Consider the following 21,130-nt stretch of genomic DNA (forward strand, 5'->3'; position numbering starts at 1 on the left):
ATCTGTTAATGATAACTGCCTCAGACCATTTTTGTTTATACTAGAACCAACTGTGAATATTTATTATGCTTTCCTATTCCTTTTATATATTTTTTAAAATTTATGTGGGTTTTATATACCTGGAAAATTGCAACAGGCAAGACTTTCATTGCATCTGTATTCATCTATGACAAACTAAATCTCTGGGCCATGGCCCAATGGCTACATTTCCATACTCTTGAGATCAGGCACAAACATCTTCCTCCATTGATTTTAAATGCACTGGTCCTGGCAATCTGCTCCCAGCTCAAGTTAAGGTTTCTCACTAATATGACCAGAAGACATAGGAGCAGAAAATAGGCCATTCAGCCCATTGAGTCTGCCCCACCATTCATCATGAGCTGATCCATTTTCCCACTCAGCCCCACTGCCCGGTCTTCTCCCCATAACCTTTGATGCCCTGGCTAATCAAGAGCCTATCAATCTCTGCTTTAAATACCCCCAATGACCTGGCCTTCACAATCACCTGTGGCAACAAATTCCATAGATACACCTCCCTCTGGCAGAAGAAATTCCTCCACATCTCTGTTCTGAAGGGACACCTTTCAATCCTGAAGTTGTGCCCTCTTGTCCTGGACTCTCCCGCCATGCGAAACAACCCAAACTAAGGTTACTCTACAAAGAAAGCTGAAAAATCAACATGGAGACGTGCATGGGCAGGGTAGGCAGACAGATGGTTTTATTTTTATTGCAAGAGTAAGTGTTGAAATATAACTGGGAATATTTGGCATGGGGAGGGTAAAAGTCAAAATACGTAATTTTCTTCTCAGTAATTCTTTGTGGAGATAATTTCTAAACATATTCAGAGTTGACCCATTAGCGTAGCGGTTAACGCAATGCTGGTACAGTGCCTGCGATCTGGACTTGGATTCGAGTCCCACACTGTGAGGAGCTTGTACATTCTCCCTGTGTCTGCGTGGGCTTCCTCCCACCATGCTGGGGCTTGTAGGTTGATTGGGCCGAAATGGCCTGTTACCATGCTGTACATCTAAATTTTAAAATTTAAACTTTAAATCTCTGCACAAAAATAAAAATTAACAAACGCTCAAATAAATTTTAAAATCGTAATATTTAAATACACAAAGGAACAGACAATCAAAAGTGTGGTTAAAGAAAACATTTTTTATTTATAATTTTAATAAAACCTAATATCATATACCACACATTAACATTTACTTCCAACACTTGGAGACGAACAGCATTTCATTTATAATCTCGAAATTGTCCGCAACAGTACACAATTACAATTGCAAAATCAGTTCTTTCTGAAGGCTTCCACTTGCAGTTCCGGCTATATTCCAATAAAGACTTTCTTTAAAAAAAAACATCTGCATTCAACTTAGAAAAATTGGCAATATGAACTCTCCTTTGTAATGAGACACTGCATAATTCCTAAAGCGTCTTTTAAATATTGGAAATGTTGGATAGAGCTGATCCAAAGTAATCCAGGATAGGAAAAAAGCGACATTGCATCCATAGCAAGGTGAAGAGCAGAGAACTGGAGTAAAATATTTTCTTTCTAGTTGGAAAGGTTGGGTTCAATACGTCCTCCTAATATTGTATTACACACTAAACTGATTTACAAAGACATTTATAATCTCTTAACAAAAACTCAAACACAAAGAACAGTTTCACTTGGTGGATTAAACCAGGCGGGTCACTAAACTTGTAGCTGGGAAATTTGCGAAGTGTTTGTCTGAATGGAGTGCCATAACCAGTCAGTTTCCCAAGGTAAGGCTGTCCAAAACTAGATGGGCAAAGGTTTAAGGTGAGAGGATTTAGGTTTGAAGGAAATTCAAGCGGTAAATTGTTCAAATAAAGAATGATTGATACTTCCGCCCAACGTGGTTGCTAAGGCAAGTCCCTTCCAACTAAGTTGGGCCAAAGGGCCTGGTTTTTAGACATACAGCATGGTAACAGCCCCACAATCCCGTGCTGCCCAAATGACCTACCACACCCCCCATCCCGAGCAGTTTTTTTTGAAGGGTGGAAGAAAACCAGAGCACTCGGAGGAAACCGACCCAGACTCGGCAAGAATGTGCAAACTTCTTGCAGACAGCACCAGATTTGAATGGTTGTCCCAACTGCCAGCACTGTGACAGTGATGTGCTAACAGCTACGCAAACCATGCTGCCCATGGATAGAGCTTCTGTGCTATAAAACTCCACGGTTCTTCGCAATGAGCCGCTAAATTAAACAGAAAAGGCTGCCTCATTAGGATGTATTATATTACACAGATAGAGGGAATTTAGCCCAGGGAATTTAGTGTTGTGGCCGACAGGAGGATCAGTGGAGCTGAGTCCAGGGCCAGACCTTATAAAAAGGCAGAAGAGGCTCAACGGGCCAAATACCCCACACTTGCTCTCATTGCTTGTGTAATAGAAGATTCCTTCAAATTTCTCCTCGCCTGAAACTTGCAGGGCAGCCGTTCTCAACCTTTTTTTGGCTATGGCCCCTGAAGGACACAAAGTTCATGGGCCCCCTTCCCTGTGAAGCAGCCAAGTTCTGGTTTCTTCCCAGCTTCTCTCCTACCAACTACATTTTTAAAAATGTTTACGTGAGGTGAAAATAATTAGTATTGGTAGACATGATGGTTGGGGTAGGAAGGATGGGCTGAAGTGCCTGATTCTCTGCTGTTTAACCCTGTGACTCCAATTGTCCTGAAAAAAATACTCCTAACGTGGAACAGGGAACGGCACCCTGGGTGCGCCAATGGACTGAAATGTGCCACATTCCAAAACTGGAAACACCATATTTCTCAGAAGGTCCAACTAAACTAACCATTGCAATTGTGTCGAACTCTGGGCGGGGGGGAGGGGGAATGACATATTCTGTTGTGGAAAGTAGTGATCGCTGATTTTCAAGAAATGGGTTCACCAACGTGATTATAAGGCATTTAAATCCTTCTTTGGCCAATACTCATGGAGGATAGATGTGGATTACAAAATGGCCCCAACTCGAGGCATTTCCAAGATGGACGCCATATAACTTTTAATATCAATCCAAACCAAAGAGTTTCTTCTATCAATTTTCTGTTCCAAACTATGAACTTTTGTTGATATTAGCACTAATGTTAGTTTGTATTCACGGAGCATCAATGCAAAGGTTATTTATGAATATTTTATGTCAACGTTAAAGAAGATAATTTCAAGTTTACGTGTTAAATAAAAGATTAGATATATCCGGATATAATTGTCTGGATAGAAGTGTCTCATTTAACTTTCAAGCGACTCTTTATTGAATCAAAGTCGCAAAAGTATAACGCATTGGACCTTCTATTTATAAGGAGGGCCACAGTCTAAAATCATAAATGTTTTTTATTTAGTTGGTAGAGGTACAGAAGAAACCAACTAAACTTCACTGCCTCACAGGGAAGGGGATCCATAAACTTTAAGCAAGGTCCGAAGGGGGCCAGAGCCAAAATCTGAAGATTGAGAATGGCTGCCCAATACTTGTGGCTGCTTCTGGCCTTAATCTTTCTAGATCTGCTTCTTAAAACTGATTCCTTTTGACAAAGTTTTTTTTTAAATGGGACTGTATGCTCAGGATTTGCTGACCCCCATCCACCCACAAATAACAATGCACAAAACTCACATCAAACAACTCAATTGCAAGCAAAACACTGGAGATTACATACTGTGATGTAACATGGCCAGAGACCAGGATAAATATCAGCAATTCAGACTCTTAATCAAAGACTCCAGAGTGAATTCAGAATTCACAGGACTCCAGCAAAGTGTGGAGATATTTCAGCACCTAAAAATTCAGTCACTGCAATTGAAGAATCAGTTAATGCTCTCCAACATCAGAAATTTATCCACAAGTGCCTTCCTAAATACATGAAAAGATTTTAATGAATATCCATTGTGTTTTTCTTAAAAAGCAAAGAGAGGGCCTCTAGAAGTCTAATTTATTTGGCATTACTGAGTCAAAGCTGGATCCTCACCCTATAATTGATGTCATATGCATACCCAGGGAAATACAGGACATTGTCCAGGCTCCAACAATCTTTGGGCTGTAGACGTTTTACCGATAGCAAACACTCAAGTATCATAAGAAAAGATCCATAGAAAAGTCGAGCACAGCAAAAAGCTCCTCTGGTCAAACTGGTCCATACTGACCATGATGCCTGTCTAAGCAAGCCCCATTTGCCTACATTCCATCTTTATCCCTTTACTTCTTTCCTGGCCACGGACCTTTAGGTCTTTAAACGTCATCACCATGAGTGCCTTCACCACATCTTCTAGCAGCTTGCAAAACACTTAACCTTAACATTTCTTTAAATTTCTCCCCTCTCGCCTTAGTTTTAGAGCAGCTGTTTTCTCAACCTTTTATCGGCTATGCCCCCCCCACCCCAGACTCAAAGTTCATGGGTGCCCTTCCCTGTGAAGCAGCCAAGTTCTGGTTTCTTCCCAACTTCTCTCCTACCGAGTAGGCAAAAAAAATGAAGAAAAAAAATTGTTACGCGAGGTGAAAAGAAAACAAAGCTTTTACTTAAATTGGGGCCCCCATTAAGAATCGGTAGAGAGTGTTGGAGGCTCTAGCCTCAGAGAGACCGGAGCCATAATAAGCTGAGGCACCCCCCCCCCCCCCCACCACCATTGAGAATGAATGTTCAAGCCTCTACTGCCCCGAGACAAATACTCTAACCGTTTTATCCTCGTAATTTCATTAAGCCTCTGCAAGGTCATACCAAGCCTCCTACATTCCAGTGACAGTTAGTCCAGGTTATTCAATCTCTTGTGGGCAACATCCTGGGTAATCTCTTCTTCACTCTTTCGATTGCTGCCCCATTTTTTCCTATCATATGGTAACCAAAACTGTACACAAGATGCCAAATAAAGACTAATGTTTTGTACAAATGTAACATAATGTGCTGACTCTTGCCTATGAAGGCAAGTCGCTAAAGGGCTCCTTCACTAAGCTATCCACCAGTGTTGTTATTTTCATAGATCCCTCTTTCTGCAAGTGAAGCCCCTGTCTCTGCACCTTAACTCTCAAATTTTCTTTTAGCATTGTCTAATTCATTCACAAATCTGTATTGGTATTTCTTCCCCATGGAGCACTCACTGAATATTTTCTGTTTTAAAGTTCCAGATCACCTCACAATCCAGAATGATGTACACATGCAAGAGCTAAGAGCCAGGTGAAATTAAAATAACTTATTTATTCTAGTGCATTCACTGGGATGTGCCAGAAACGCATCAATGTAACGGCCTCGTGACAGGTTTTGGAAGTGGGGGCACCTGAGGCAATGAAAAAGCAAATCACTTTGTGGATGAATGGAGTAGCGCCAATGCCTTAAAAATATCCATGTGGATCCTGGTCTTGGACAATTTTTGAGGCTTTCATTTGCTTGCATTTTATTTGCCAGAGCATTCACAGAATGTTTATGTGAGATCTGGGAGCAGAAGGAGTCCTTCTGTCCCATCAGGCTTGCTTTGTAATTCAATGGCTGATCCAGCCATGGACAGAACTCCATTTACCACAGTGGTTCTCAACCTTTTCCTTTCCACTTTAAATATTCCCTCTGCCATCAGTGCTCCGTGATTAGTAAGGGGTAATGTGGGCAGAAAGAAAAAGTTTGAAAACCACTGTTTTAATCGTCTTTAATTGATCATGATGTGCACGGTTTCATAACTCCAAAGGAAATGGGCCAATTTTTCTCAAGCCAAATATTTCAGTAACAATTGGGTCTAGAGCAGTGATTCTCAACCTTCCCTTCCCACTCACATCCCACCTTAAACAATCCCTTACTAATCACAGATCCCCGATGGCATAGGGATTACTTAAAATGGGATGCAAGTGGAAAGAAAAAGGGTGAGAATCACTTGTTCCCCATAACCCTTATTGCGCCCAAATCTATGTGTCTTAAATACATTTAATGTTGCAGCCGGTATTGTTTCAGTGGGCAGATAATTCTATAGGTTCACTTCTCACTGGGAGAAGTAATTCCTCCTCACCACAGTCTTATATCCATTTCCCTGCATCTAAAAGAAATGTAACGGCAATCTTGCTGCTGTTGCACACCTGGGAGAGCAGAGAGGAGATTATGAAGGGTTAAACCACCCAGTCCTAATGCTAATGGCTCCATACAGACTTCAAGCAACGTGTTAAAGGAGCAGATAGCATTTTATTTTGAAACCCTGCAACCTCTGGGTTTGTGCCCAAGATGGCGGCACCTCTGGGAGAGCAGTGGACCGGCACAGGACACCATAACCAGGGAAAACGCTCCCAGTTGAGAAGGGGAAGCAAAGCATATAACCCTTCAGGTCAGTAGCCATGACAGCAGACAAGCGAGGGGCTCAGTAGCTGTGGGACACACAGACTGCAGGCACCTCGCCATCAGGGTATCTGCACCGGCTTACAGGAATCAGGTATCAGAGCCAGGATTCAAGAGGGTGCTGAGGGCAAGAAGCGGCCCCAAATGGCCTCGGGTGTTGACGGCTTCATGATCGTGCCAGAGGTTTGGATCTGGAGCTCGGGACACCAATGGATTAAAGTGGAGTCTGGAGGCGAATCCACAGACACACAATGACTCTGAAGGGAGTCTCTTTTGCTTCGGGTGCCAGGCAACACTAATGGTGTCTCTTTGCCTGACGGCAGGCAGAAGGCAACTTCCTGTAATATTACATGTTCTGTACTGTTATGTGACAATAAAGGAATCTTGAATCTAGTTTATATTACAAAATCAGAATACATGTCCGAAACTTTGCTCTGTAATAATTATACACAGTCCACTTTTACCTTTATACCTTAAATGATGCTGTGAAAATGCTTTTTTGCTGAATTAATCTTTTAAAATAAAGTAAGTGGCCCCAGTTATTTGGATTCTGCCATTCTCCAAGGCTACAAGGGGCAAGTGCACACACACGTAGAGCACCCAGATTTGCCATTGAACAAGACTTCTTTTAAATTTAGAATTTAAATGTCGACATACGGCTCAGTCCACGAGCCCAAATGCCCCAACAACCCAAATGACCTACTAGCTCCGGTATGTGTTGGAGGGTGGGAGGAGACCAGAGTGCTTGGAAAAAACCCACACAGACTCGGGGAGAACGCACAAACTCCTCACAGACAGCGGTGGATTTGAACCTGGGTCGCTGGCGCTGTAATAATGCTGCTCTAACTGTGTTGCCCTTTAAATCCCTTGACTGGCTCCTCTTGGGAGCTTGTTGCAAGATATCCTTTAAACAAATATTCCCAGTTCAACAATTTATTATGTATTTAGCATGGTAAAAACATGTGTACAAATTAAAGGAGGTGTTGCACAGGCAAACAGAAGCTAGGCGAAGGGTTAATTTTTTTTCAGTCACAGAGGAGGAAAGGCTTCTTCTCTGAAATTCATCAATCTTGATCTGAACTTTGTGGATTTACCCTACATTGCTGGTCAAGTGGCTTTGCATTTAAAAGGGCACAGAAACTAATGCCCATGAAAAGCCTGATAATTGAAATCAAAGGAGCATCAGTAACAGTGCGAATCTTCAGAAGCGGACCTATTCACGGACAACTGGCGTAGCCTATAATTACCTCCATAACCCAGTTAATTGCTTTGATTTTTCAACAACATCTTGAGAGCACTGGAAAGGACTTGCCAAATTACTCGCCACAACAAAGAAAAATCAACCACAACATTTTTTTGTAAAATGGAACAGAGATTAAGTGAACTGTTCAACATCCCCAGAACTGTTTAACATTCCCAGAACTGTTGAACATTCCCAGAACTGTTCTTCACATAATAAACTATGATAGCACATTCATCAAAGAAAAAGCTACTGGGACTTGATGTCTCATAAAATTCTGCTTTTTCACTGAAATTATTTTAAAAATTACAATTGTCTTGAAATATGTTAACTTGAAACTTTAAATATATTTTCCATCTATTGAAACTTAAAACGGCTTGAATGTTCTGAGGGATTTTTTTTCCTGGTGTTTCTTGGTCCTCCAAAATATCCTGTATGGAATTTAAACTGGAGGTGGGGGAGGGTGTGCTTAAGGAGGAGATCTTTGAAGAAGACCTGCCTTAAATATAATTGGGCCTGGTTGTGTGAGGATGATCAAGTGAAGATTATTCCTTGCTTTAATTGAACGGGGGAAGAATGAATTGCTGTACACATCTGTCTTGGAAGATGGCACTACAAATTGGGCTGCGTGCCCTCGTCTACCCCTAGCAGGCTTGGGTTCGGTGTAGGATTGGTCGTCGATATCGAGCTGGCAGTTTAGCATTTTGTAAAAACAGGTCAGGCGCTGTGCTTCACGTCCATCTTAGAGAGAGCTCCACTTTAATGAATCCATTTTAAAATCTTAAGTAATCTTTGGTGGAGCATGTTATCAAATGCTTTGGAGAAGTCCTATACCAGTGGTGACATTGTCATTCGAAGTTTTTGGCCAGGACATTTGTTCATGGCTTTCAACAACACACATTCTTCTGAAGTTTGTATTTGGTGCATTTCATTTCTTCTCAAACTAAAATATAGGGTTATAAATTGTCAAAACAAGTGGAAATTTAATATTTATCAACTTTTAGCAAAAAGCAAAATTGGCATGGATTGTACTCTCTGAAACATTCCATCCAATTACACAAAGGAAAGTAACTACAGTTCTGCAGATATTTTACAAGTTGTGGGACATATTGGATGTTAATACAAATTCTAACTGCAAACTGAACAAATGAGTACATTTAAATAAAATAGAACTGGATCCATTACTCTAAAGGAATTCACATGTTGGCATAAATACACATATCGGAAGGAGCTGAATTTACATGACCATTGAAAATCGTTCAAATTTTCATAACCATTGAAAATCGTTCAAATAAAATGGCATTTATCTTTTGCACCTCACTTCTAGATCAACTACAGGATTGTAGGGCATCTGCTTAGAACAGAGATGTGGAGAAATTTCTTTAGCCAGAGGGCAGTGAATCTGTGGGATTTGTTGTGGAGGTCAGGTCATTGGGTGCAATTAAGGCAGAAATTGATAAGATTCTTGATTAGCCAGGGCATCAAAGGTGATGGGGAGGCCAGGCAGTGGAGTGAGTGGGAAAATGATTGAGATCACGATAAAATGGTAGGGCAGACTCGATGGGCTGAATGGCTTATTTCTGCTCCTATGTATTATCGCTAATTTGTCAACAGTAGCATTTTCAAAAATGCTGAGAAAACTTTTTTTTTCTAACATCCCACATGTAATTATAGCGGGAACAAAATGAAACCAAAACTGGCAGAATGTCAAGATGAAAGTGTAGCTTGGCAAGTAGACTGACTGCACAAGCCTCTTGTGCTAGGATACAAATCAATTTACTGCAGAACACCATGACTACAAGAGCATTTTTACTCAAACCACATCTAGAACATTTACTGCATATTTCCAAGAACAGTTGCAATTTTTCTCCCCCACTAAACATATCCAAGGTGAATGACTAGGTTTCTTGGAAATTCTTCCATCACGTGCTTAACGACCGATAGTCACTGATATCCACAACAAAATGTGCATGCAGTGTTCCCAGCATTTTCCATTTTTACACATACTGTAAATGCTAAACTCTAGAAATAAAGTGTTGCTTTAGAACAGGGAAATGGTTTTGCTTTTATACATTAGCCTCATTAAGTTCCGCATTTATCACCATTAATTTAAAAAACTCACTAAATGTGCAAATAAGCATTTTTAAAATCCAGAATTCAGTTCCATTTGCCCATGAATTTTTTAAAAAAGACATACAGCACGCTAACGGGCATTTCTAGGCCATGCCACCCAAATACCCCCATTAACCAACAACCACAGACATTTTTGGAGGGTGGGAAGATACCCATGCAGACATGGGGAGAACGTACAAACTCCTTACAGACAGCGCCAGATTTGAACACGGGTCACTGCCTCAGAAATAGTGTTGCATTAACCGGTAGGCTAACCACAGTTGTCCAATGGAATAACAATGAGTGCTGATTTCCAATCACTTGCACGTACTCATGACAGGGTTGTGGAACAGTTTCAATGATACATTCCAACACATTGAGGGCTAATACTGCTTTCTTCTTTTACAGTCCTTTAGTAGTTGGGCCTCATCAACAACAACGAGTGGTTCTACAGCGTGGAGGTGGAAAATCTCGTGAAAAGGTGTGAGAATAACAACCTGAGTCTCAACGTAGACAAGAAGGGGATGATCATGGACTTTAGGAGGACCAGGAACAACCATCCTCCACTGCACATCAACAACTCTGTCGTGGAGAGTGTAGTATTCTGCTGACTGCTTGCTATTGGTTATGAATGTAGATTGGCTCCACCCTACTAGTGTAACAGATGGTGCAACTTATCCCACTGGTCAGTAAAGGTGGCTTCTTCTGTTAATAAAATTGATATGCCATAAGCAAGGACCAGCCTTGTATCATACTATAGGCTTTAATTAACAGAACAGAGCACCAAGTTTCTTGGAGTTCACTTATCTAGCGACCTATCTCAACCTCTCCTCACTTGTCAGGAAGGAGCCAGTGACCCGGGTTTGAATCCGACGCTGTCTGCTCAAAATATTTGCCAGTGGCCACCAAGGATCCACACTCTAGCTTCTTTATACATTCTCCCCATGTCTGCGTGGGTTTCCTCCGGGTGCTCCAGTGTCCTCCCAACCTCCAAAGCGTATGGGGGTTGTCGGTTAATTTTGGTGACATGGGTTTAAATGGCTGAAGTTAGCTTCTACAGCGTTGTACACAAAATGAAAAATTTAGCAACCCAACCCCCATACTAACGTTTGGCTGGTGCAGTTTGTCCTTCAAAATTGGTGTAGAAAAAAGAATAAAATGCAGCAGGTTTACCAATCCACCCATGCACCCCCCATAGACAAAATAAGTTGTGAAACTACTCAAGGTTAATGGAATACCATTACTGAGTTAAAATTCTGAAATGACCAGTACAAATTTTCCATTAAAAGAAAAAAATATCAACTATTAAATTACATTCATTACACAGAGATTTCTTAGAATCTTCATATCACAGTTGACCTGCAGATTGGTGTTATTTTAATGTTGCATTATTTCAATCTGAACACTGAAACTGTGAAATTAAAATGCATTTTGCAGTTCTACTTGGCTTGGTGGGATGTCAAATTAAATTTCAATTTCCTGCCAATTATTACAGCCCATTAACAGATTGCCCCAAAGTCTTTTTCTTAAACTTATGCGGTACTTTATTAGTCAAGTCAATTATAGGTAGTCCAGCTCAACCTCAAACATGCATGTGGAAAATCAAATGCTTAAAAAAAATATGAAATTATATTCTTGACTATATTTTCCATGCAGAGGCTATGAGTGAAATAAGTACAGACCCTCACTCCAGTCACAATGTGGTGAACACCACACAGGGACCCTTCAGCGGTGCAGCAGTATGTTCATGGGAAGGGAGGCAGGCCCTTTGTTAGGGGCCATGTCTGACACAAAAGCTCCACGGGCAATAGTCACATCTGGTTCAGCATGTACGAGACCCAAACAGCCAAAGCCCGTTCCCTGCTGATACAACGGGTGGTTGCACTTAGTCTGTGGCTGCACTTAGTCTGTGGCTGCCAAGGGACACCACTTTAACTTCCCTTGTCATTATTCCACTGCACGTGACATTCTCCAGCCTCCAGATCAGAGCAGCTGCAAAGGTTGCCACTCCTCCACTAATTACAGATTTATTGTCAGAGTACATACATGACATCACATACAACCCCGAGATTCTTTTTCCTGCGAGCCAGGTAGAATTGCCACTTATTGGTAGTGCAAAAAAACTGTACTCAACATAAACATAAAAGAACATAAAGAAATGTAAACAAACTGACTGTACAATACAGAGAGGGAAAAAAAAAATCAATAAAGTTCAAAAGTAAGGGTCCTTAAGTGAGTTTGTTGTTGGGGAGTCTGATGGTGGAGGGAGAGCAGCTGTTCCTGAACCTGGTGGTGCGAGTCTTGTGGCACTGATACCTCTTTCCTTATGGCAGCAGCGAGAACAGAGCGAGTGCTGGGTGGTGTGGATCCTTGATGGTTGCTGCTGCTCTCTGACACAGTGTTCCCTGTAGATGTGCTCAATAGTGGGGAGGGTTTTGCCTGTGATGCCCTGGGCTGTGTCCACTACCTTTACGCTCAAGGATATTGGTGTCCCCGTACCAGACCGTGATACAGCTGGTCAGCACACTTTTCACTGCACCTCACTAGGGTTTACGATGTCGTACCAAACCTATGCAAACTCGTAGATGCTCTGACATGCTTTCTTCACGATGCCAACAGTGTGTTGGGTCTAGGAAACATCCTCCGAGATGGTGATTCCCAAGAACTAACCTGCTCACCCTCTCCACCTCTGATCCATGAAATAGTCAGTCAACATTTCAGGCCTGGATCCTTACTCAAGACTTCATTGAGACTTGATAAAGGGTCCCATCCCCAAAGTGTTGACTGACCATTTCTATCCATAAAAGCTGCCGTTGCTTTTTGTTCCCTCAAGATTATAGCATTGGCAATTTTTGAGCTTTTCACCCCATTGAATGTATCTGAACGGGTCTATTTATAATTTAAATCATGGAAAATCTTAGCAATAGATGATGCAAAACCTGGTCCTCTGTTGTGCGCTCCAATGACGAAGATGGTTCAGCTTGCATGGTACTTGAATTTACCTTCTGATTTTCAGCCATATCATACAGTATCGTGTTTTCTGTGTCTCTCTCCAAATCTGACTGGACTTGAAAATGACTTTCCAACCCGACGGCATTAACATCGACTTCTCCGGCTTCTGCTAGACCACTCCCCCGCTCTCACCCCCATCCCTCTGTCTCGTCTCCTGCATCTCTCCACCCCCTCTCCTCTCCATTCACAGAGCCAGCCCTCCCCTCCCACTTGCTGCTATGCCAGCCCTCCCTTATCCACTTATATATCTTTACTTTTGCTATATAAAGCTCACAGTTTGACCTGCTGTGTTTCTCCAGCATTGTTTTTACTCAAATAATTTTCCTTTGCAAGGTCTCGGAAGTTTCCCTGCCTTCTCCCACCCATTTCCTCCCCCCCCCCCCACCCCACCTTTACACTGCAATAACTTTTGAAATTAAATAATTTTGAAAATTTTTATTTTTGTAAAGCGTGGGCAGAACCTGAGCAGTTTGAATATTCTCTTTGCGAGTGTGTTCATTTCTTCCAGATTTTGTTGCAGGAAAGAATCAGAGGTTGACAGGCATGTGAGTGTGAAAATAGCAGTGGTGAACAAGGAGGCAGGGACCCACACAATTCTTCACAGGGAGCCAACATGGACTCAAACTGCTGAATAGTTTTAGTTTCTATTTTTTTTAAATATAAATTAATTACCTTAAACACTTCCAGCGGTAATGAAAACTTTTCAGCTTCAGACAAGGCCTTTTCAAGGGCATCTTTCCATTCAGAGTCACTTTTGAGAGCCTGGATTTCTGCAAAAGAGCAGACACAAAGATCAAGTTCAAGTTGATTATCATTTGACTTACATACACAACCAGAGAAAACAGCGTTTCTCCGCATCTCGGTGCACACACATGCACAGCACATGATGATCACATATTTTCATAAAGATACAATTGCAAATAAATATTCAGTGTATAGATTTAGTTGGTTGCAGGATTCAGTCACTTGGGGCGGGATGATTAGCATAGCGGTTAGCGCAACGCCTTTCCAACACCAGCAATCAGGACCGGCGTTCGAATCTCACACTGTCATGTTCACCCCGTGTCTGCGTGGGTTTCCTCTCACTGTTCAAAACATATCAGGGGTGTTGGTTAATTGGGTGTAAATTGGGCAGCATGGTCACTTGGGCCAAAATGGCCTGTTACCATGCTGTATGTTTAAATTTAAAAATAAAATTAATTTTAAAAATTAAATCTCACAGCCTGCAGGAAAAAGAGATTTCCCAGCCTGATTTTGATGCCCCTGTACCTCCCTTTTTTTAAAAAAAAACGGTAGTTGGTTAAAGATACTGTGTGATGGATGGAAAGTGTCTTCAATATTTCTTTGAGCCCTATTTAGAGTAACGTTATTATAGTGCCAGCGACCTGTGCTTGAATCTGACGATCTGTGTGGGTTTCCTCCGGGCTCCAGTTTCCTTCCACCCGTCAAAAATGGGCAGGGGTTGTAGGTTAACTGGGGTATTTAGGCGGCATGGGCCTGTGGGCCGGAAGGGCCTTGTTACGGTGCTGTATGTCTAAATTTTTTAAATTTTAAAGAATTATTTAAGCTCTCCATGAAATTTCATCAGTAGAGGAAAAGGAGACCCCAGTAATCATCTCAACCATTTCATGTGTGTTGACTTCCAGTCTGACACTCATTACTTACCATGGTCTACAAAGTTTTCAAGCAATTTAAAATACAATCATTCACACGAAAATTCTATCTTTATGTACAGATCTTCCCAACACATTTTTCAAACTACTGTTGATTTTGCACCTTAGCAATATTTTACAGGAATAAAATTTAGTAATTTTACCAAAATCCTCAAGTGATCAAGACTAGTCTAGATTTGAGATTATTGACCTGCATCTTTTAAAATCAAAAACATTAATCACCATTTCTGTATTAGTCACAAGGGGAATCAATTCAAAAGTTAGGAACTTGTGAAAGTAGATCTGTAAATCAGCATAAAGCATTGTGAAACAACGTTCAGTTCTTTGATTTACTCACTCTACGAAATGAACAATACCTACTGTTCCATGATTTTTAGATTGTTTTTTTATTGTCATGCAGCAAAAGCGAAAATGTGATGTTATACAAAATTTCCTTTAGTCTACCATAAGGCAAACAAAGATTTGCTATGGGATGATTCAAATATGGAAGGATCAGAGCTCAATGAACTTGAAAAGTGTTCAATTTATGATGGTTTTAAAGGTTTGAGATCTGCCAAAACATAAAAAGGAAAATATAGCAAATGAGATGCTCTGGTAAAACAATGTTTCTGAACACTATCGTCTAATTTTGGAGATCCACCATCGAGCCCAGGGTAAACTGCATGAAGAAGCCCTGACGTAAAAGGGGCTGCAATTTGTGATTTCAAGTGATCAACTGCACAGTTGAATTTGATGATGAAATTCATAAATTCTGTGTTACAACAGGAATTAAACTTGGGCATAAAAATCAACCTTGCTGATATTCACAGTTTAAACCAGGCAAAAGTTAAAGACTTAAAAACCACGGTGCTAATAAAGCACTTTTCCCATAAGACAAAAGAAGAATATTGTTCTGACCTACAGGCTTTCAAGCTTCGTCAAGGTTATACAAACAAATAATAACAGTAAGAATATCAATCCATTGTATTGAGCAAACAAAATCCTTTATCAACTCACTTTTACTTTGTACTTTCAACTTAAGTATTTTGATTGATGTTTAACATTTACTTTATCCTGTCATACAGAGCTACATCGTCTGGAAATTGGCCGCCAAGTCAACTCAACCTTGTTAAGTTGCACACTTTGCTTTACACAAATTGCCCTTCTTTTCTCATTGCAGTTCTACACTGTAATTGCATTCTTGTTTCACCTTTATACAGCTGTGTGCACATTAGATTTAACGCGTTGGACTGCTCGCTGACAAAATCTTCTCACCATACTAATGTGACAAACTTAAACTTTCCTGCAACTTTTGCAAATCCCTCTCTCATGCCAGTGAAATTACTCCTGTCTCAGTTTAACATGTTTTTTATTCCATAGCTTGCTTAAAAGCCAATATTTTCTCTATAGATCTAAACTCCAAACATATTTTCTCTTCTTAGGTCCTGATGTAGTGTTTCAGCTAAAAACATCAAGCGGTTAGCGCAACACCGTTATGGCGTCAGGGTTATGCCGGTGCACTGAGCATAGGCTCTCTTTCCATTCCAAAATTCCAAAAATGGGTTCGAATCCAGCGCTCTCTGTAAGGAGTTGGTATGTTCTCCCCATATCTGTGTGGGTTTTCACTGGGGGCTCCAGTTTCCTTCCTCCCTTCAAAACACAAGGGGCTGAAGGTTAATTGGGCGGCACGGGTTTAAATGGCTAGAATCGGATTCTTCCATGCCGTAAATTAAATTTTTAAATGTTTTTAAATTTTCTTTTCAATTTAGACAGCGCGGTAACAGGTCCTTTCGGCCCACGAGTCCGTGTCGCTCAATTAATCTAAACTCCTCCGGTACGTTTCGAGCAGTGAGAGGAAACCCACGGAGACACAGGGAGAACGTACAAATTCCTTACAGACAACGCGGGATTTGAACCCCAGTGCCAATGGCTGGCGCTGTAAAGGCATTGCGCTAACTGCAGTGCCCAAAAATCCTTTTCAGCAACTGATGTATAGACAAAGATTTAGATTATTACACTGTGAATTTTTATATAATTGCGGAGGAGGCACAAACTGCATCTGAGGGTTCAATAATTTTATAGACTGATGGAATGTGATATTACACTCGACCCCAGCATCTAACTTGATGTAATATGAACAGTCTCACTGAGAACACAATCAATTGGCCAAGGATTGGAGAAATTTTGGACTGGAAAGAGAGCCTATGCTCAGTGCACCTGCAGAATCCTCTTGTGTTTTGGTTCAGGTAAAACAAACCTCTTGCCATTGTAAACTAATGTCAGCTAAGTATCTTAGTACTTGTGTATGTTAAAGTAAACTTGGAGCTTCTATTTTCAATTCTCCTACTTAGATGATACACTGCGCAAAGACACAACAGAAACGAGTAATGGATTTTTTTTATATATTGGCTGGAGATTAGACAAACTATGCAAAGCATACATTTGACTTCAATGTCCATGCTTTATTGAAAAAAAATTTCTTCTCCCACATGGATATTTTTCTCTAAAATATTTACTCAGCATAACAAACTGTGATTCTGTTCAAAGCATCTGGAAAAATAAAACTTTTAATGAATGTAACCTCCGAGGAAGGTTCAGGTGCTAGGTATTCATGATGAAGTCGTGAACCAGATTTGACAATGGCTGGACGGGAGAAGCCAGAGTTTAGTTCTCAGACTGGAGGCCTGTGACTAGTGGTGTGCCTGAAGCTGGGTGCTGGAACCATTGTTGTTTGTCATCTATATCAATGGTCTGGATGATAATGTGGGAAATTGGATCAGCAAGTCTGCTGACGACACTAAGATTGGAGGCGTTGTGGACAGTGAGGAAGGTTTTTGAAGCTTGCAAAGGGATCTGGACAGCTGGAAAAATGGCAGATGGAATTTAATGCAGAAAAGAGTGAGGTGTTGCATTTTGGAGGGTCAAACCAAGAAATTACATACACTGAGGAGTGTAGTAGAATAGCAGGATCTGGGAATACAGGTACACAATTCCCTGAAAGTGGCATCACAGGTAGGTAGGGTCATAAAGAGAGCTTTTGGCATATTGGCCTTCATAAATCAAGTATTGAGTACAGGAGTTGGGATGTTAAGAAAGACATCGGTGAAGCTAAATTTGGAGTTTTGTGTGCAGTTTTGGTCACCTAACTGCAGGAAAGATATCAATAAGGTAAAAAGAGTACAGAGAAGATTATTAGTATGTTGCCCAGTCTTTAGGAACTGAGTTCGAAGGTTAAACAGGTTAGGACTTTATTCTCTGGAGTGTAGAAGAATGAAGAAAGATTTGATGGAGGTATTTAAAATTTAGGGGCATGGACAGAGTAAACGTAGGTCGGCTTTTTCCACTGATGGTAAGTGAGATACAAACCAGAGGACATGGGTTAAGAGTGAAAGAGGAAAAGTTTAGGGAGAACTTCTTCACACAGAGAATGGTGGGAGTGTGGAACGAGATGTCAGCTGAAGTGACGAATACAGGCTCAATTTTAACCTTCAAGAAGAATCTGGACAGGTACATGGATGGGAGAGATATGAAGGGCTATGGGCTGGATGCAGGTCAGTGGGACTAGGCAGAAAAACAGTTCAGTACAGACTAGATGAGCCAAAGGGGCCTGTTTCTGTGCTGTTATGTTCTATGGTAAACAGATGGAACCTGTTTTCAATGGCATCTATAATTGCTGTGAAAATGCATGTTAGTGGCAATGTAGCTCAGTACTTCAAATTTATTGTCAGATAACATACACGACATCACATACAACCCTGAGATTCTTTTTCTGCAGATGAGGCAGTGCAAAAACACTTGTACACAGCGTATACATGCACAGTCTCACACACCATCAAGATTTATTTTTGTCAAGTAATAAAACAGATGTAATACTATACAAAATTGTATTTAGTCTGCCGCAAGGCAGACAAAGATTTGCCATTAGCAGGAATTTGCCCAGCGCTCCAGAGAAAGAGAAGTAAAAGAGACCCTTCAGAGGCTCTGAATGTCTGTGGACTTGCCTCCAGCCCTCCCGCAGCCTCTGCAGCCGCACAGACTTCAGTCCAAACTGAGCTGCAGATCCAAACCTCTGACATGATCAGAGAGCCTTCAGCACTCGAAGACTCTCTGGATGCAATACATGATAACCCTTCAGCCAGTCTCCAGCAGCCCTCAGCCTCAGATGAGTCCTTTGACCGCAAGTTGCCAGCAGCCCACTGCCTGCATGGGTTCCTTGCCTCGGGTTGCCAACAGCTCACCGCCTGGTCACTGTTCCGTCAAGTTGCTTCCTCTGCTTCTCCATTGGAGGATGTTCTCCTTGTTTTCTGGTACCCTGCGCTAGTCCTCTGCTTCCCTGGAGACTGGCTCAAGGCCATTGCCAGCACAGGTGCCTCCATCTTGGGCCCAGACCCCACAGTCGCAGGATTTTAAAACAAACCACTGTTGCCTCTCTAACAGGCTATTTAACAAATCTTCATACAACCAAACATGCAAGCTGGCCTTCCACAAATCTTCTGCAAACTCCAATGCTATCAGGCAAGTTCCACCTTGCACATGAGGCTAATCAGAATCGTAATCAAAGCCCTTTCCTTACAGCAGATACTAAATGGTTCTCGCAATGAAACTATCACTCCATGGTGCTGCATTTATGCCCATCTTATTAACATAGATTATGCACAAAAAAGATCACTGGGAGAATCCATTTGAAGCTTGTTTATTTACATCAGTTATTGGTTAAGGATCAGAAATTTTGGGAACAGGATCAAGTCAAATCTATGAGGAAAAATATAATTTCTTACAGTGGAAAATGACAAGTTACTGTAATCCCTTTAATGAAGTGTGCATTTAATTTTGAAATAAGTTGTCACATGACAGGCACAAAAGTGCCTGCTGATAAAGCTAAATGTCCCCAGCAAGTCTAAAGTACCACACAAAGCAGTGGAGCCTGCTGCTGAGAGAAGAGTTTGTGCTTTCTTGCTTTGGGCGAAACACGGAAAATAATAATGGCTGAGAGTTCCACTTTACCTCCAAAATTCAATTTCATTAACTTCAAACTGAACACAAAACAAATTTTGAAAGCAATATCTGTCTGCTACTGCAATAGGATCTGGACATATGACAAAGGGGAAAAAAAGTCTCCACCTCAATCTTATAAATTAATCTAATCTCAAACATGCAGGTTGTTGAATGACTCGCAGCTTAAAGAAAGCATTCCACCCAAGAAATATTTCAGCTATGATGATACTTCTCCAGTTGCCCGAAAAAAGAAGTTAATACACAAGTGAACATCTTGCATTCTTGCCAAAAGGAACCTCAGCTTTTCTCATAGAGCAATTGCTTAACAGAACCATTTGTGCAAGAACAAAAGATGAAAAGATGACAATGCTGATGGAAACGCTGCAACCCCTTGTAGCACTAAAACCCAAACAATTTGCCGTGCATTGACTATACTCCTGATGAACAGTCATTCAGATTTATTGTCAAAGGACATACATGCAACCCCAAAATTCCTTTCGTGGTTGATTCCGACTCAATATTGTAACAAATGCAAGTTCAATTGGATATATTTGAAATAAGCTCTCAACGTGCTGGTCTATCAACATCAATTGCAAAATTAAAGAGTTCAAATTCACTCTGCACTGGATACTGTTGAATATATGTAAGTTTATTTAAAATATATTCTTCACCCTTTTTTCTTTAGTTTACCCAATTCAAATCTACCCCTCCCCCATGCATTAAAGATAAAATTTACCAATTTCATTAGATTTTGGGATATGGATAACATTGAACATATTGGGCATTTGCCTCCGAGTTCTCAAGCATCTCATGAAGGGTTTAAATGAGTATTGAAGCAGTTACTCAAATGCCTCATCAAAAAAAAGGTCTCACTGGGGTTTTAAGAACCTTAGCATGTCCTGGAAATGCAAAAAAGGTCACCAAAATGCAAATTATGTTATTATTTACTTATTCTTTTTTTTAAAAAAAACAACCCCCGCATCAGTATGAATTAAAACAGTGACACGAGAGGCTAAAGTTGCAGGAATCGGTGCAAAACACAAACTATTGGAGGAATTCAGCAGGCCATGTGTTTGTCGAGGGAGAGAGGAACTGGTGACATTTCGAGTCGCGTCTCCACGTCGGGCTCAGGAATGAAGAGGGTAGAGAGAGGGGAAGGGGTTCGTTTGGGGCCAAGAGGCGATTGGTGGACTTGTGAAGAGTGACAGATGGAGAAACAGGGCCGTCCTGTCTGTGGATCTCGGGCAGGATTTAGAAGCAGGGAGCCAGGGATTGAACGCTATCAGGTTGGAGGCTTTGGAGGGTAGATCTCCTGAGGTAACAGTGCACAAAAATGCTGGAGGAACTCAGCGGGTCACACAGCACGTGGTCAGACCCGACATTTCAACTGCCTATTGGTACCCATGGATGCTCTGCGAACTGCCAAGTTCCTCCTGTATTTTTGTGTACAGTTCTAGTTCTCCAGCATCTGCAGACTCCTCGCTTAGAGCGACTGAAGTGGTGAGACCTGTATTGGTTTTGTTGGTGGAGTCATGATCCAGGGGTACGTATGAGGAAGTCTAAGAACTGCTATCCAGATAGAGCTCAGTCTACCAAATCACAGAGACACTGCCCTCTTTTGTGGGTTTGATGATGAGGGTTTGGATAAGTGTGGAAATTTTTTAATGTTTTAAATTTTTAAAAATTTAAACATACAAAATTGACTTACAAACCCCCCCCCTCCCCCATTCATGTTTTTATTTGAATGGTGGGAGGAAACTGGAGCCACTGGGAAAAGCCCACGTAGACACAGGGAGA

At 41.2% G+C, this 21,130-nt stretch overlaps 1 protein-coding gene across 4 annotated transcripts in view; it reads right to left on the reverse strand.

Annotated features, from left to right (window-relative positions):
- Window positions 1–21,130, reverse strand: part of sfmbt2 (Scm like with four mbt domains 2) — a 150,189-nt gene that overhangs the window by 63,073 nt on the left and 65,986 nt on the right. For all 4 annotated transcript variants that reach the window (XM_069909548.1, XM_069909549.1, XM_069909551.1 and 1 more), the window contains one exon: window positions 13,359–13,456. In XM_069909548.1, the coding sequence (XP_069765649.1) occupies window positions 13,359–13,456 (98 nt within the window). The remainder of the gene's footprint in view (window positions 1–13,358; window positions 13,457–21,130) is intronic.

Source organism: Narcine bancroftii, chromosome 13 (assembly GCF_036971445.1).
Source record: "Narcine bancroftii isolate sNarBan1 chromosome 13, sNarBan1.hap1, whole genome shotgun sequence".
Lineage (NCBI taxonomy): Eukaryota > Metazoa > Chordata > Chondrichthyes > Torpediniformes > Narcinidae > Narcine > Narcine bancroftii.